This window comes from Palaemon carinicauda, chromosome 33 (genome assembly GCF_036898095.1).
Source record: "Palaemon carinicauda isolate YSFRI2023 chromosome 33, ASM3689809v2, whole genome shotgun sequence".
NCBI classification, from domain to species: Eukaryota; Metazoa; Arthropoda; class Malacostraca; order Decapoda; family Palaemonidae; genus Palaemon; species Palaemon carinicauda.
In genome coordinates, this window is record NC_090757.1 from 29,635,397 (window position 1) to 29,654,395 (window position 18,999).

An 18,999-nucleotide genomic window follows, 5' to 3' on the forward strand; every position below is an offset into this window, starting at 1 on the left:
TCCCAGGCCTGCCAGTAGTTCTTGAGCCTGGCTCCCACTGCTGTCTGAAGAAGGTGGCAGTCAGACTCTGCCTTTTGAGGACTTGGAACCCTTCTTCTTGTTGCCACGTTGACTAACGGCACGAGTACCTCCTCTGCTGGAGGTTCTGCCACGAAAGGGCGGAATGAACCTAGACGCTGGTGTGTCCATCCTAGGTCTAGGCACGGAAGGTAAAGCTGTGACTTTACGTGCGGATGACGCCACCAGGTCATGAGTGTCTTTCTGGATCAACGAGGCAGCAATCCCCTTGATCAGCTCTTCAGGAAAGAGACACTTCGATAGCGGAGCAAACATCAGTTCTGACTTCTGACATGGGGTGACTCCCGCCGACAAGAAGGAGCAAAGGTGATCCCGCTTCTTGATAACTCCAGACACGAAAGAAGCCGCAAGCTCGCCAGACCCATCCCGTATGGCTTTGTCCATGCAGGACATGATGAGCATGGCAGTCCTTATCCGAAGGGGAGGTCTTCCTGCTCAACGCTCCCAAACACCAGTCCAGGAAGTTAAAGATCTCGAACGCACGGAAAACTCCCTTCAAAAGATGGTCCATGTCCGAAGAGGTCCAGCAAATCTTGGAGCGTCTCATAGCCAGTCTGCAGGGAGAGTCTACCAGACTTGAGAAGTCGCCCTGGGCAGAGGCAGGAACTCCCAAGCCGAGAACTTCTCCCGTGGCATACCAGACGCTAGATTTGGAAGCAAGCTTGGCCGGGGGAAACATGAAGGATGTCTTCCCAAGTTGCTTCTTGGCCTGCAACCACTCTCCCAGTACCCTTAAAGCTCTCTTGGACGAGCGAGCGAGTACGAGCTTCGTATAGGCAGGAGCTGCTGACTGCATGCCTAAAGCGAACTCAGAGGGAGGTGAGCGTGGAGCTGCAGACACAAACTGGTCCGGATACAACTCCTTAAACAGGGCAAGGACTTTCCTAAAGTCTAAGGAGGGAGGCGTAGTCTTGGGTTCATCTATGTCGGAGTGTTGGTTGTCCAAATGCGCAGCTTCGTCGTCATCAGAGATTCCTTCATCCGAATGCTGAGGAGGAAGCGGCAAAGGAGGAGATAAAAGCTGAACAGCTGAATCCGGCAGCACGGGTGCATGCGTAGCTGCACTGGATCCAACATCATGCCGCTGTTGGTCAGTCTGAGAGCTGGCAACAACCAAAGCGGAGTGGTGGTGCGTGGTGGGTACCACCGTGGGTTGCGGAGACTGACGCACCGCGTCAAAACACGGCAGCTTGACTCCACCTTCCTGCTGATGCGGTAGCTCACGCACGTCAACGGAGGGTGCCGCACGTCGGCTAACGTCAACATGCGTCTGGCAGGGTCAACTGCGCATAGGTGGTGGAGCTCTCACAGCCGGAGTGTGGGAGCAGGCAGCCGCAGTGTCAGCTGGGCGCACAACCGTGGCAGGTTGTAGGCTAACGGGTGCAGCGTCAGCCTTCTCAGAACGATACTCCTGCATGAAGGAAGCTAGCTGAGTCTGCATAGACTGCAGCAAAGACCACTTAGGGTCTACAGCGGCTGGTGCGGCAACAGACGGAGTGATTGCCTGCTGCGGAACCACTCTACCTCTCTTGGGAGGTGTGCAGTCTTCGGAGGACTGCGGCGAGTCCGAACTGACCCAGTGGCTACACCTGGGCCGTTGGACTCGCTCGGAAGGGACCTTGCGCTTGAGAGGTCGTGAGACCTTGGTCCAGCGTTTCTGTCGAGAAACCTCTTCCGCAGACGAGGAATGAATGGGCTCACTCGTCTGTTTGTGGGTGGGACGATCTCAGCAAGATACGTCCTCAACCACGGAGGGAACGTCTGTCCGCTGATCAAGGCCTGTCGAACCCTTTGGTCGTACGACATTGCTTCTCCCCTGGGCTTGGGAGCTTGCAAGAGGTCCCGGACTGGGAGGACAACAGGCACGAACAGATGCACCCTCATGCGTAACACTGACACTTTTCACTGCACTGACACTCACTACACTTCCCACTGCACTTTTATCTTTCAACTCCCTGACGTCAGCCATGAGTTGATTGCGGTCCTTCGCTAATGACTCAACTCTCTCACCAAGAGCCTGAATGGCACGCATCATATCCGCCATCGAAGGTTGATGAGAGCTAGTAGGAGGGTCGGGTGTAACCACTACAGGGGAAGGAATAGGTTGTGGGGCATGGGGAGAGGAAAAATCAATAGAGCGAGACGAACTCCTCCTGATCCTATCCTTCTCTAGCCTACGTGCATACTTAAGGAATTCTTGAAAATCGAATTCCGAAAGCCCAGCGCATTCCTTACATCGATCTTCCAATTGACAGGCTTTACCCCTACAATTGGAACAAACGGTGTGCGGATCGATAGAGGCCTTCGGAAGACGCCTAGAACAGTCCCTAGCGCTACACTGCCTGTACTTGGGGACTTGAGTAAGGTCAGACATCTTGAATTAGTCAAAGGGGGGAAATCCAAAATCTATCCAAGTCGTCAACAAATAATCTAAAATCTAATCAATGAAAGTGAGAAAGTATTGAGGATAACTTCTGCACAGCGAAAGCTAATAACTAGAGAGAATACTTCACCAAATAACGTGAAAATCAACTCCAGAAAACAACAGCGTATCAAGTAGGTCTTGCCGGTGGCACGACAGAGAGAAAATTGGTTCTGTGTTGACAAGAAGTACTTGAGTACCTACTCGACAGATGGCGCTGTTGATGTACACCCCCACCTGTATAGCGATCGCTGGCGTATTCCGCCCGTAGGTTTTTTCTGTCGGGCAGCAGAGCTGCAGCTACATGATCAACGGGTAAGATTAATATTGAAAATTACAATACAATGTATCTTTTATTTTGTAAATGGGGTTAAAAAGTTTATCAATCATTATCTGCTAGGACCACCTGTCATTTCAGCCAAGTATCTAGACATGCATATAAATGATGTTACTGACAGGAACCTACATGTAACTTGCATATAATTAAAAAAATAAATAAATAAAAACTGAGTTTACTTTACTCTGAAAAATCTTTGGCAACCAAGTGATTATTAGAGTGATTTACGTGCAATACAATGGTATCTCAGTGTATACAATAGCCTATAACTTGGTCATGCATTACCAAGAATAATTTTTGCCAAAAAAATATGACTACAGTAACCTGCACCATAAGGTGTGTACATACTAAACTGAATATTATACTCAATTTAAAATAATTCAATATTGCAAAGGCAAACACAATAAGGCCCTAAAAAAAGTGTAAAGTTATTGTTATGAGAATTTTATTAAAAATTAAAAAAAAAAAAAATTCTAAGTTTACGTAAATTATATCTGAAAATTAATTTTTTGGGTTTAAAGTGCTGTTTGGTGTCCAAGGACTTTCCTGTGAAAGGCTAGAATAGTGAATCCAACATGACAAACACCTTAATTTTCATATGCAAATTAAAAAAAAAAAAAAAATTCCTTACAAAACATATTTACCTTGTGTTTATCAAAACAAAATTTCATTACATAGTGTGATATTATCAATAATTTCTAGTCATTAATCTCTCATTCCTTAGAACCCAAAATATACAGTGAATAACAAAATAAAATTGCATTTACAGTATTCAGTACTTGAAAACTATGATACCAAGTTGATTTTGTTACCTTAATTACCCTTGGCTGTAATAAATTACTCTTAAACTTTCATAATAATCAGACACTAATTTTAATCTTCTTTTTTAGAAATCTAAAACACATTTTAAATGTACCATAAAGAAAATACTTTTAATAATAAAATTGCTTAGTTCTATACTCATCTGATGTTCATATTGCTTCTTCTCCCGAAGCTCAGTTTAATTGATACTTAATCGTAAAATTTTTACAATTTTAAAATTTTCCCCCTTACCTTTCACTTCAATAAATACATGTCCACAACAAAATAATGTAACCTTCTAGCAACAAGTGGTAAGAAGGCCAGGACTGCTGCATTACTCTCTCTTTGTCTTTTCAGTTATTTTTGTCAATGGGCCCCAATCACATGCTCCTGATTGTTTACATATTGAACTTTAAGAGGTCTTTATGTGCAAGGAAATTATTTCTGTGAGATCACGATCCCTATTCTCTTTATGTATCATGTCAGGGACAATAATGTGATTTAATCAACTGTTGCAAAGAGTGCGTTTCACTCTCAAAACCCCTCAAGGAAAAGTATATTTCAATGGTACCGAGCAAGAACTATTACCAAAAGCATAAGAAAACTTCCTGTTAGGTCAAGGGAGAAGCCAGGGAAGACTAGGCTAGTTCATTATAGTGGGGATGACGGCGATAATGACAAGCTTCCCTCTTTGGACGGCACACAAGTTCAGCCTTCTTTCGATAGTGAAGAGTTTCACATCACTTGCTTCCTTTGTTAAGGTTCGAAAGTCCAGTAAATCCTCCCTTAATAATGAAAATTCTGGCTCTTCAAAGGGGAGATACAATTAGTCTGGATTTAATGAAAACACTCAAAATACAGTATGCAACATGGGACTCCCTTTTCTTTTTCTAATGATATTTGAAATAGAAAAAGAAATCTAAAACTACATGACCTGGCATCCAATAATCTCGATAAGAAAGCCAGGATTCCTCAAGATATTATCCACCAATAACTAAACTGGTATGTTGCCAAACTGTTGCTAAAATCTTCAAGACTTTTACGAGATTAAGATCCATTTTGAAGAAAAATTGCTATTACTCTTTTGAACATTTACTAACTTTTGTCATTGAAATATGAAAAGATAGGAAATCTTATTGCCTACAATCTATACAGTCACTTTTAACAAAAATGAAAAAAACTTCCACATGAAAAATAGTCACCTTTGAAAGTGATTTCTAACCCTTGATAAAACAATACACAACATAAAATGCTAAGAATACTTCCAATGTACAACTTTAAGAGCATAAAATTATCTTTCAAATATTTTTCATATGTAAGAAATTGATTGAAAAACAAGAAAGTAGTGGGAGTTTGAAGAAAGCCCAAAATATTATCTTAATAAGGCTGAGACTTATTTCAGCAAAAGGAAGGATATATGGATCCAGATTACCTACTCCGTCTTCTGCCTCTGACTAGGGATGTGGATCAACAAGGGTTTAGCTACAAAAGGATCTATAGTAATTAAAGAATTTGAGACTCTACGAGAAGACTCAATTACGTAAGGTGCTGTGAATACTCAGAGCCCTTATTGAAGGAACACAATGTAATTATGACCACTAGGCCCAACTATGCAGTCAGAGTAGTGTAAGCAACCGGGCATGGCAAGTCAGGCTTTCCTCCCACAAGAGAAGGCTCGCTGGCCTGAAAATAACAAAGGAAGGTAAATAAGTTAAGATCTACTGTATAAACTGATTACTAACTTGACAGGTAAGGATTATGGGTTTGGGTGGATGGATGGAGTGAAGGAAGCTCTGGGTGATAGGAGGATAGATGTGTAAGAGGCAAGAGAGTGTGCTAGAAATAGGAATGAATGGCGAGCGATTGTGACGCAGTTCCGGTAGGCTCTGCTGCTTCCTCCGGTGCCTTGGTTGACCGCAGAGGTAGCAGCAGTAGGGGATTTAGCGTTATGAAGCTTCATCTGTGGTGGATAACGGGGGAGGTTGGGCTGTGGCACCCTTGTAGTACCAGCCGAACTTAGTCGAGTCCCTTGTCAGGCTGGGAGGAACGTAGGGAGGAGAGGACCCCTTTTTTGTATCATTTGTTTGATGTCGGCTACCCCCTAAAATTGGGTGAAATGCCTTGGTATATGTATGTATGTATTTAAAACACAGTGCTTTACCTATGCAAGAATGCTATGATATTCAGCAGGGAAACCAATTAAAACTCAATATACATTCATTAAATCCATCAAATAAGGTGATTCAAGAACACTCCTTACTTGATTACCTACAAAGTTCATCTCTTTAGTCAACCGACTTGCAAAACCTGAACTTAAAATGATAGGGTCAAGATTGGAAATCAAGTTTAAATCCAAGACAATAATATGTAATTGATGAGTCTTATACAAGTCAACACATTTCTGTTATAGAAGGCTTAGGGACTAAAAAGGAACCAGAATTACTAGTCTTATCCTGAATTTGAGACAATAATACATCAATTCTATCCACCACAAATGGAAAATTGAGGGATATAAAAAGTTTTGGAAGTAGCTACTTCCACAGATTTGGAAGAATAAGAAACTTCCAAACTTACCTTACTTAACTTAGGCTATTTCTCAGCAATCAGATTACTTAATGTTTGAAAAGGCGATAATCATTCCTCACTTTCACATCTTCTTCAATGTTTTATTTCTCTCATTCTTCCTGGATCGTGAGTTGAATTGAGAGAAAATTAGCTAATTTCCCAGTTTGTTTACAACTGGAGTAGATACAAGGGATGCTGCGTATGTGGCACGGAGTACTCGTGTACTAGCAACAACATTTTCACTGTTGCTGATCAGATTGAAGTTCAAAGCATAACAGAAAACTTGCTTTTAGTTTTTAACAGTCAGTGTTTGAACAGAAAGGCTAACTGGTACGAACTAATCTATATGTTGTACACACAAATCTGACATGAACCCACTTCCGGTGAGTGCAAAAGTATCTGTAAATATTTACATAAAACAAGGTACACAATTATAATCCAGGTGTGTTTTATCACACCTGGTAAACTCTGGAAATATTTTTGGTTTACAGATATAAAATCATGGGGCATGTCTAAATGCAAACTAACAATATTTTTTATTAAATATGGGTTTCTGTCCTGTCTTTGTTATAAAACCGTTTTTATGTCCTCAACAGGAGGTGGTGTTTTGATGTCTAGTATCTCGCTTGGAAATGCTGGCTAACAATTCCTAGGTCTAGTATCTCGCTTGAAAATGCTGGCTAACGATTCTTACGTCTAGTATCTCGCTTGGAAATGCTGGCTAACAATTCTTACGTCTAGTATCTCACTTGGAAATGCTGGCTAACGATTCTTAAGTCTAGTATCTCGCTTGGAAATGCTGGCTAACGATTGTGATAAGTTCATGGGAGGAAATCTGGAGAAGACTAGACTAGTTGATTATAGAAGGAATGATGGCAATAATTCTTCTTTTGACTTTGCTAAAATCCTAATGAATATAGTTTTGATAGTCAGGAGGTTATGAAGCCTTTGACATCATTAGCTTCTTTTGTAGAAGTTCAGAAAACCAGCAAATCTTCAATTAATGGAAATCATTTTAAACTAGCATGCTCATTTTATCCAAAATTTTACTCACCCTCTGCTTTAATTCCTGAGTTCTTGGATCTGACAATATCCCCTGGCAAAACACTTAGTCCATATTTTGCTATCCTTTGTGATACAACCTTGTTCCATATATAGCTCTGATAAGCATGGAGATACAACACTCGCACATTTCTAGGAATCTGTTGCAAGACAAATACAAATTAATGAGCATTCCTATGATAACATTTTGTCATATGAATGATGACCATTGAAATTCTGATGATTGCAAATGACAGTAATTCATAGAAAATTTTCAGCTTTCTTCACCTCATCACTTTGACTTTTTATGTTTGTGATTTTCCAATTCTAAATTTACTACAATAAAGTATGGAGCTTCAAACGGACACATTTAGAACTTTACTATGAGAAATAAATTGACAGAAAGTGATGAAAGCAAAAGTGTGATTTGTGATTTTCTCCACAAGTTACAGAACCATTTGGAACCTTAAACAATTTACACCAAAAAGGTCACTTACATCTTATATTACTGGTATATGGTATGTAACTGCTTAATTCAGCCATTCAAAAAATCTTAAGCTTATGAAAGCAGACAACCAAAACAGATTCAATAACCATCTTATCGATTTTAAACGACAAAACATAAAGGGTTTAAAAATCATATGCAAACTTTTAAAGACCTAACAGTCAAGCAAATAAACTTTACAGTCATATCTCTCTTCACGAAAGACTCTGCTAATGAAATTTTCAAGCTACGAAACAGGATGCGAATATTTTTACGATTTACTTTACGAAAAATGTTTCACTTTAAGAAAAGAGATTTGCCAGCCAGGCTGAGAATAAAATAGTCACCCATTACAGAGTTGAAGAAAATGGGTTTAGACAGAAAATGTAGCTGTACATTAGTCTATAATAGAGGTAACTATAATAGTACAGTATTGTACTGTATGTATTGTATTTACCATTTATTATTACATTATGTTGTAATAACTACTTAATTTACAGACACTAACATTTGCTTTAGGTATATTGAATGGTTCAAATATATCCAGAACGAATTAATTTTGTGTTGTGAGGCATTACTGTACTATCAAAAAAAAACTAAACTGCCACAATGATTACTATGCATAGGCAAACTAGGAAATAACAATCATCAAATCCTTACCGATCCTAAGGCACCGACTAGGTCATTTTTCTGTAGGTCTCTCAGCCCTGCTAAAAGTCTTCCTTCTATAGATGATTCTTTATTTCCCTTTAGTACACGAAGAGCTTCCTCAGCATTACCAGTTTCCTTCCAAACATTCCGACATTTATTCAAAATGAAGTTATCATTTTCTCGGGGGGCAAGTATCAAATTTATAGCCTGGAATAAAAAAATTAATGACAATAGTTTTCAAACTGTCTAGCAAAATACAATAAATCTCTGGAATATTTTCAGTATCTCAAAGCTTGCATCCACAGTTCTATTAGAAGTTTATGGCCACAGAGAAGGAAGAAAAAAAAGTAAAATTAAATATTTTATAATTGATACATGACACATATTATGTACTTATTCTGCATGGATAAATACAATAAAAAGCCACTAATGACCTAAAATAAGATTTAGGTACTCAACATTCCAAACTTTGTGCTTTGTTTAAATGACTAGAATATCCATGCCCCTCTTTGTGACTCCTGGATCATCTTTGGTGCCTCAGTTACTTGCTTTCTTTGTAAAATCTAATTTTGAACTAAAATGGTCAAAATGCTTAATAAGTTTTCCACCATTTGAAAATGAATACAACTACCATTTGTTACATCATATTCCACATATAATTTTTTTTTACATCGGATTTTCCCATTGCAGGGTAATACCTAAAAGGGATTCTTAACTATATCTGAGTTATGAACTTTCATTCTGTGGTCTTGTTAAACTATTGCATAATAATAATAATAATAATAATAATAAAAATAATACATACATACTTATACCAAGGCACTTCCCCCAATTTTGGGGGGTACCCGACATCAACAAATGAAACAAAAACAAAAAGGGGACCTCTACTCTCTACGTTCCTCCAGCCTAACAAGGGACTCAACCGAGTTCAGCTGGTACTGCTAGGGTGCCACATTATCCACCACAGATGAAGCTTCATAATGCTGAATCCCCTACTGCTGCTACCTCCGTGGTCATTTAAGGCATCGGAGGCAGCAGCAGGGCCTACCAGAACTGCGTCACAATCGCTCGCCATCCATTCCTATTTCTAGCACGCTCTCTTGCCTCTCTCACATCTATCCTCCTAACACCCAGAGCTTCCTTCACTCCATCCATCCACCCAAACCTTGGCCTTCCTCTTGTACTTCTCCCATCAACTCTTGCATTCATCACCTTCTTTAGCAGACAGCCATTTTCCATTCTCTCAACATGGCCAAACCACCTCAACACATTCATATCCACTCTAGCTGCTAACTCATTTCTTACACCCGCTCTCACTCTCACCACTTCGTTCCTAACCCTATCTACTCGAGATACACCAGCCATACTCCTTAGACACTTCATCTCACACACATTCAATTTCTGTCTCTCCGTCACTTTCATTCCCCACAACTCCGATCCATACATAAAAATAATAATAATAATAATAATAATAATATTGATGATGTAATTATGTAATAGCTCTATTACTACAAGCAATACAATTAAATGAATAACAATGCAGTAGACTTAATACTACAAGAACTACTGCAACATTAATAAAATAATAATTATAGCAATAACATCAACAATACATGCAAAACATGAAACAATTTCTATCTCATATCAGGATTGAAACCCAGACTTCTAGTGTGAGAAATGAGGGAATTACCTAATCACAAAATTTTAAAAAGTTGGAACTCAAGTACTTTAGAAGTACCTAGTACATTACCTAGGAAGGTTAAACACATTATGTATTGTGTTCATTTCCATTATATTTACTCACCAGGTCTAATTTGAATCGACAATACATTTGGTTCATGGGTCAGGAATTTGGGTAAAACTCGATGATGCAAAGTGCTCATCCAGACAAAGTAACGCCTCAGCTATTATGTAAGTACCTGCGTTCCAATTTATCTTTAATCAGTATTTCACGTTATCATAAATTTATTTCCTTTATTGCCATATCGCAATGTTATTCAAATTACTGCTATCACTTTGTAACTGGAGTAGGATGTTCAACCAGCCCAGGCAATTCTAGCACCAAGAAATTCCTCGACTTTGGGGGTTCAATAAGAGCCATCCTTATTTTAAATCGAATTTCATCAAAATTACTCAAGGGAGTAACAGGACTCTCAAATATACCTTGATCATTCATGGGTTGGGTAGTTCGGTACAAACTGATGATGCAAGGTGTTCAACCTTCCACAGTAATGCCTCGAGTACTGTGTATGTACTTAGGTTCCAATTTCCTTTATGACTTTAGCAGCCAGGTTGGTAGCAGTCTTAACTCTCATCCAATAGATCTAAGTTTTGATCCTATACTTAGGAGAACTGCTACAAATTGCGTGGCCAACAAATCGTGTCGACTAGGTAGTAGGTTGGCCAGGGCACCAGCCGGCCATTGAGATACTACCGCTAGAGAGTTATGGGGTCCTTTGACTGGCCGGATAGTATTACATTGGATCCTTCTCTCTGGTTACGGTTCTTTCCCTTTGCCTACACATACACTGAATAGTCTGGCCTATTTACAGATTCTCCTCTCTCCTCATACTCATGAGAACACTGAGATTACCATACAATTCTTCACCCAAGGGGTTAACTACTGCACTGTAATTGTTCAGTGACTACTTTCCTTTTGGTAAGGGTAGAAGAGACTATAGCTATGGTAAGCAGCTCTTCTAGGAGAAGGATACTCAAAAATCAAACCATTGTTCTCTAGTCTTGGGTAGTGCCATAACCTTAGTACCATGGTCTTTCACTGTCTTAGGTTAGAGTTTTCTTGCTTGAGGGTACACTTGGGCACACTATTCTATCTAATTTCTATTCCTCTTCTTTTGTTAAAGTTTTTATAGGTTGTATATGAAATATTTATTTCAATGTTGTTACTCATCTTAAAATATTTTATTTTTCCTTGTTTCCTTTCCTCACAGGGCTATTTTCCCTGTTGGGGCCCCTGGGCTTATAGCATCATGCTTTTCCAACTAGGGTTGTAGCTTAGCAATTAATAATAATAATAATAATAAGATGGCTTCAAACTGTTGGAACCTAGATTTATGTCTACTTTAGTCTCCAGAGCCATTAAATATACAGCCCCGAGACTATATAATAAACTCCCACAAAACATTCGAATGATTGAAGACATTAAGGCTTTCAAGAGGAAACTGAAGACTTTCTTATTTCACGAGTCTTTTGCCAGTGACAATTTAACAGTAAATGAACAATACACGATATGAAACATTGAATACCCTGAACAAACAAGGTAAAACGACAGTGGAGGTCCTGTAGAGAGTGGGGTTCCCCTGTTGTATGAGACCGGAAAAGCAGCCATCAAAGTAAAGTAAGTAAAGATGAAAGGTGAAAATCTACTTTTATAATTCGCATATTATTACCTGTGTTTACTTCCATAATACAGTAGTCACGAGGTGATTCAAATTAATGTTATCATCTAGTCACTAACATAATGGGAAGTTGGGTATAATTTTCTGGCATAAGGTGTTCAACCTGCCCAGGTTACACTTTACATACACCTTGAATACTTACGTTTCAATTTTTTTACGAGCGTTATGGCATGGTTATCAATGTTCTTATCTCTCACCAAAGAAGTCCATGGTTCACCCCTGATGTGAAGTATATATCTACAGTATCTACATGCAGCATTTCATAAATTATTGCAAATTTATTTCTATTATAGCAAAATAGCAAGATAATTTCAATTACTGCTATTAAGTGGGCAATACTGGGTTAAGATAAAACTCATTGAAGCAAGTTGTTCAACCTGTCTAGGAATTTGAGATAAAGCTCATTGAAGCAAGGTGTTCAACCTGTCTAGGAATTTGAGATGAAGCTCATTGAAGCAAGGTGTTCAACCTGTCTAGGAATTTAAGATAAAGCCCATTGAAGCAAGGTGTTCAACCTGTCTAGGAATTTGAAATAAACCTCATTGAAGCAAGGTGTTCAACCTGTCTACGAATTTAAGATAAAGCCCATTGAAGCAAGGTGTTCATCCTGTCTATGAATTTGAGAAAAAGCTCATTTAAGCCAGGTGTTCAACCTGTCTAGGAATTTGAGATGAAGCTCATTGAAGCAAGGTAGGTGTTCAACCTGATCAGAGAAGAGGCGGAAAACAAAATTCAGACATTGGTGTCTGACACTGAAACAAGAAAAATCAGAAAATTAAATCCAAATATAATGATATGCAATGTGTACAATGATGAAGATGATGTAGTAAATGCTTTGATTCAAAGAAATCGCTGCCTGGACCAAATCCAAAATATAGAAGAGAAGATAAGTGTCGTCTCCTTGGGTTGATGGAGAGACTTTGGTGAAAAAGAGGGAAAAAAGACGTAAAGAAAGAAAGTGGAATAGGTTAAAAACTGAAAGTACTTACGTAGAATAAAAAACTGCTGCATATCAATATAACTACCAACTAAGAAGGAAAATAATTGAATACTATAAGAGAAAGATCCTCGAAGCAGCAACAGACATAAATAAGTTATATCGTCTCCTAAATGGTATACTGTAATGGGAAATGTAAAAGAAAAGAAGTTACCTGATGGATACAGTGACCACGACCTAGCAAATGATTTTCTACTATTCTTCAACAACAAAATTGAAAATATAACCAGGTAATTTGTAAATACTCAACATCAGATTAATGATACGCCAGACACACAGACAATATTAATAAGATTTAACAACATAACACAAGATGACATCACCAGAATTATCAAGAGAGCAAAGAAAAAAAAATGCGAGATCAATCCTATGCCAATATCTGAAGTAATTGCTGAAAGAAACTTTTCTAGTCTAGCCAAAATAATAATGAGAATTGCAAATGCAAGCTATGATGACTGTAAGTTTCCCAAATCTGAGAAAATGGCTATAGTCACACCAGTTCAAAAAATTGCACTGGACTACCAGGAGTCAAGCTCATATAAACCTATTTCAAATCTATCCTTTGTTTCAAAAGTACTGGAATATGTACTTCTTGAACAAATAGTCAGTCACTTAGAAATAATAGAAGCTTTGCCTGACAACCAATCTGCTTACAAAAAACTATACTCTACGGAGACAGCCATCTGCTGTTATAAATGATATGCTGGAAATGATGGATGAAAATAAATGTGGCATTAATATTGCTCGGTCTCAGTACAGATTTTGATACAGTTGTGCATGAACTGCTACTAAATGATCTACGGTCCATCAGCATTTAAGATCAAGCCTTCGAATACCTAAAAGACTACTTAGTTGGTAGAAATTACAGTGTAAAAATTGGAAACTTTTATTCATATGAACCCTTAAACACAGGGGTACCCCAGGGGAGTGTATTTGGCCCAATCTTATTCTAAATTTATACTATTGGTCTATCAAAAACACAACAAAGGCATGGTGTGAAGTTCAAACTATTTGAGGAAGACACACAATTTTACTTCTCCATAAATGATATAGATGACATTTAAACAATTAAAATTAAATGAGGACAAAACTGAATTCATGATGGTTGATACGAGAAACAGCATGAGAAACTTGGGTGATATTCAAATGAATATAAATAATGACTCAGTTCCGATATCTAGTAAAGTTCAAAATCTAGGTGTATTTCTTGACTGTAACCTATCTCTAAATGCCCAAATACATAATGTAATAAAAACTGCTAGTTATCATCTAAGAAATATTGCGTTTATAAAAAAAGTACCTGGACGAAAATTCAGTAAAGAAACTTGTGATAAACTGTGTTATTACCAGGATTGACAATTGCGACTCTATCTAGTACAATTTACCAAAAGTGCAACTTAAGAAATTACAAAACATAATAAACAGAGGAGCAAGACTGATAAAAGGTGTCCCCCCTAGAGAAAGGATCTCCCCTATACTAATTGATTTACAATGGCTGCCGATTAAAGCAAGAATTGAATTCAAAATATATACAATAACCCACCAAGTTATAAGAACTGGTCGTCCAAAATACTTAAGAGAATTGCTATATACTGCGCAGCCAACAAATTGTGTCGACACGAGAATAGTTACAAATGGCTTCCAACTGTTGGAACCTAAATATATATCTACTTTAGGCTCCAGAGCCTTTAAATATGTGGCCCCCGAGACTATATAATAAGCTCCCACGAAACATCAGAATGATTGAAGACATTAATACTTTCAAGAAACTGTAGACTTTCTTATTTCAACAGTCATACAACAGGGACAATTTAACAGTAAATGAACAATACAAGATATGAAACATTAAATACTCTGAACGAACAAGGTAAAATGACAGTGGAGGTCCTGTAGAGAGTGGAATTCCCCTGTTGTATGGGACCGGAAAAGCAGCCATCAAAGTAAGTAAGAGTAATCTCTCTCACAGTTTTGTTTCTAATCATGTCCTGCCATTTAACTCACAACATTCTTCTGAAGACTATGTTCTCAAATCTACTATATGATAATAAAATATTATTATTACAATCATTCTTACTGGATACAGTTAAGTGAAACATCGGTGTTATTAAAACGTCAGAAGACTTAACTCCTCCATGCCGATCGTTACTCTATCTCTTATCATTCTGGGATTGACGAGAAGAGGGGACAGAAAAACATCAGGAGGAATCCGAGTCACTCCTCAGGTATCACTCTCTATCTCTATAAGAATAAGAGGGAGCACCAAGATACTCTTACTATGAAATTTATCTGCGAGATAAAAAACATCTCCACAAGGAAGGACACTTGGAATGTTTCCTACGAGGGGTGTGTCGCAACGCTTTTCAGCTGGTACATCATTTTGGGTGGATGGCGGTACCACCCAAAGAAAAGGGGTTAAGGATTCCAGTGCCCTTTTCCTCTCCAGATTCTGAAAAGAAGAAATACCTGAAAAGTAAGCTTTTGGTTGATCTGCAGTACAGTAATGTGTCTGCTTTCATAAACCATATGGACAATAGGAAAAATATCAGCTTGCGTAGATTTTGGTAAAATACTAGGTTTGTCATTATTATGACACTTGAGGATGATAAGTAGGATCCAAATAAGGTAAAAGGGCTCAAAAGGTAGAGTGTACCTGGTAGTCAACCTGGGTTGACATAAATATGTAATTATGAGCAATATCTCCACGTCTACGTGCTTGGAGGATTACACGATCAGGTCGTACATCCCTAGGATGTGAAATGACGTCATAGTCATTACGCAGAGGGATACAAGCAGGGATGGCGGCACATACAGACCTGTCAGCCTGAGAATGCAGAGGTACAGTGATACGTGTTGTTAACATGTGGCGTGGACAAGTTAGTGAAAACAATAAAAACTTTTGCCTCCTGCAACATCTGTTAAGAAGATAATGCAATTGTGCTCTGACAAATCAGCCAAACCAATAAATTCTGTGTTGTGGACATTCCTCAGGAAGTCCAAACAACATTAAATAAGTAATAGGAGAATCCGGGGATTAGGCAGGATAATTCCTACGAGGAGAACTATGCCGAAGACCTCTGGGCATATGAGGCAAGCCAGACTTGTATATATGAGTGGGTGAGAGATAAGGACCTTCTAATATGGCCACCTTAGTACATGGGGAAATAGCAGTCTCGACTCAAGTGTGGTGTTTTTGGGTGAGAACAAGGGGAGACTTTCCTCCTTAGTAGTATCTGCCCAAGGCATTGTTCTTTTTTAAAAATAAAACTTGGTGGGTGAAGATAATGCAGTTGGAAAGCTATACAGTAGGTGGAAAAGACCATTAGAATTAGATAAAAAAATTAAGGTGGAGGGTTAAATATAATGTTCAAATTACTGTATGCTGATTCATGCAGTATATAAAATCTAAAAAAATATGCTAAACAATGATGAAAATAAAAAATTACCTTTTCCCAATTACACTTCAGTAGTTCACGGCCAATGGTGTGAGTGCTGACTGCTGTGGTGCCAAAGCGTTGAGAACCAAAATAGTTTATGAAACCATTTGTCTTCAGTGATTCTACTGAGGATAGTATTACATCATCCTCACCCTTTACTTCTCTGTTAATAGAAATTAACAGCATTAATATCTTAAATATTCTATATCATTTTATTCAATTTCCTTATATATAGTTTAACTGCTATTTCCTTATTTTCATTTCTCACTGGGTTTCTTTTCCAGTTGTAGTAGTCCTTCTGCTTTCCAAATTTGGTTGATCTACCAAGTTATTCAAGAATGAGCTACAAACATTTCTATTTGAGTATTTGGCTTTAGAGTAAATTACCTATCTCAATTTGTTTAACATAACAAGAATTAATACTTGGAAAAAGATGTTTTAACCAAATTAGTGAACAATGTAATACTAAAACTTTAAATTCAAGCTCAAATGGGATACACAAAATACTTAGCGTTTAATTACCTGAGCACAATTTGAAATCTGTTCCCTCTTAACTGCCCTAGCTTTTGGGGTGTTGGTAGGAATGTGAAGTTACCTAAATGAATAGGTCGATGCTTGGCAGCTTGGCAGAGCCTTTCTGGAGCAACCTAATGAAAAAAATCAAATATTTAACTTTGTATTTACCTTTTTCTTTTACCATTTTACATTACATCATTCCTAACTAATATCTTAATAACTCATCCTGAGAAATAAAGGAGTGAAATTGTACCCAAATAAAAATCCATTGCACCTCTAATTCACATATAAATACGTAATATTTACCACATACTATAACAGTAATCACTTGACCATGAACCAATGAAAAATATTTATGTAATTTGTCAAAAAGATCTATTGAGATTTTATCAACTAGAAGTGTAACACCTGACTCTCACAGAACAGCATCTTTTGATTTTGGCCATGGCAGGTAGAGAGATGGCGCTGCAGTCTTCTTTTAATTGTTGGATCATATCTTACGTTTGTTTATAAGTGATAGCATTTTATTTTGTAAAGCGCACCAAAAAGTAACCATGAGGTGAAGTAAATTTTGTTCCTAGGATGATAAAAGCTTCCAGTGTGTTGTGTACATTTATGAAGAAGTGGCTATCATCAGCAACCCTCCCTTGAAAAACAATGAATTCAGAGCGTAACGCTTTCTGCTTCATAGCAGTTTCTCTGCCGTGGGAGGAAGTCACCCATTTTTGACTGAGTTTTGCCCTATGTGTGTGCCAGTAGTAAGGATTTATCTTTTTGAAATCTCATCTGGAGCAGTGTTCCCTGGATGATGTTACAGTGTTCCTGAGTGTTCCCCCTTGTGATTTAACCCTTAGTGTAGCAGTTTGTATTGTAGTGGAGGAAGGTCTTGTAGCTTGCTCCTCTGAGGGAGCGTTGTCATTTCTAGTAACCTAGACTACAACTTTTCCATGAAGGAAGAAAGGTAAGTGATGCGAAAGAATTTACCCTCTCTCTTCCTCCTCTGCCAATCTGTTCTCCTGCCTCCATACCCTTCCTTTGCAGCAAGTACAGTTGCAAAGGGACTGAGTGGGAAGGCCTTTTGCTAAAAGTATATTAGGACATACAGATACAGCAATATCTTTCCTTCTTTGGGGGGGGGGAGTGATACTACTCATTAGCTAACTAGTACCTTCAGGGTCAGTCAAGTGAGGTTGAGCTGGTGTTACAATTACCTGTGTTGCATCAGGAGTAGGTGAGTGAGCGGTCCTACTCAGACTAAACATCAGCACCATAGACAAGGGGAGGATGGGAGTGTGTGCCTACCTTTCTTATTCTTTCGCCACATGGATGAATGTTCCTTACTCTGGTACATGCTTTGTGCCATATGGGACTTACCAGCTATCACAGTACCTATCACATCAGTTAGCACTCCTGCTGTTTCACTAGTTACAGGTAAATGATCAAATCCAGACCAATCTGCAGTGCTATGCAGTAGTCTATAGGGGTATCGTTCTATCTCCAATGTTTTGCAGATGGAGAGTTCATGCTTTGGCTGGTATTTTCAGGGTCAGTTAGCAATTGAAAGCCTCAAGTGATAACCACCGCTGTTTCGTTATTCATGGAGTTTAGCTGATACAGTTCACAGGCCAACTGGTACCTAAGGGGTTGCTTAGCAATTGAACCCAAGCCTAATTGCTACTACTGCTAACCTTTGAGACACTAACCTGTACCTTCAGGGTCGGACAGCACAGCGAGATCACAACAACATTTGCACAGGTATGAGGTGATTGGTTATTGTAAACAGAACCAAAAATAATGTGTAATTAAGAGTAAGGATACACTGTTCTGTGAAGTTGTCCTCTTGCAATCCTCCTTTTCCACTTCCCTTTCTGATTCTCATGGCTCTTCTCAGAAGATGAAAGAGTCCATGAAGGGTCAGTGTCTGCAGGCCATAGACCAATGAGTCCTTGATTTGCCCGACTCCTGGTGGCAATGATTTTCTAAAGAGTTATTGGGTCTTTTGATTGGTTAGATAGTACAACATTGGATTCCTCTCTGGTTACAATCTATAATTCCTTTACCTATAAATACACTAAATAGTCTGGCATATTCTTGAAACACACTCCTCTTTCCTATTGGCATAATTACTGAATTTTCAAGTAATAGATCACAAAGAGTTGATGTGGATGGGTCCCATAGTGACTATAGAAATGTGATATCTGGTGTTCCTCAGGGTAGAGTTCTTAGCCCCTTACTTTTTATACTATATACACAT

General features: G+C 38.5%; 1 protein-coding gene across 3 annotated transcripts in view; it reads right to left on the reverse strand.

Moving 5' to 3' along the window:
- The window catches only part of Pus7 (pseudouridine synthase 7), a 102,613-nt gene that overhangs the window by 36,294 nt on the left and 47,320 nt on the right, over window positions 1-18,999 (reverse strand). For all 3 annotated transcript variants that reach the window (XM_068356894.1, XM_068356892.1, XM_068356895.1), the window contains 4 exons: window positions 16,752-16,876; window positions 16,239-16,392; window positions 8,389-8,586; window positions 7,258-7,405 (listed from right to left, as the gene is read on the reverse strand). In XM_068356894.1, coding sequence (XP_068212995.1) covers window positions 7,258-7,405; window positions 8,389-8,586; window positions 16,239-16,392; window positions 16,752-16,876 — 625 coding nt within the window. The remainder of the gene's footprint in view (window positions 1-7,257; window positions 7,406-8,388; window positions 8,587-16,238; window positions 16,393-16,751; window positions 16,877-18,999) is intronic.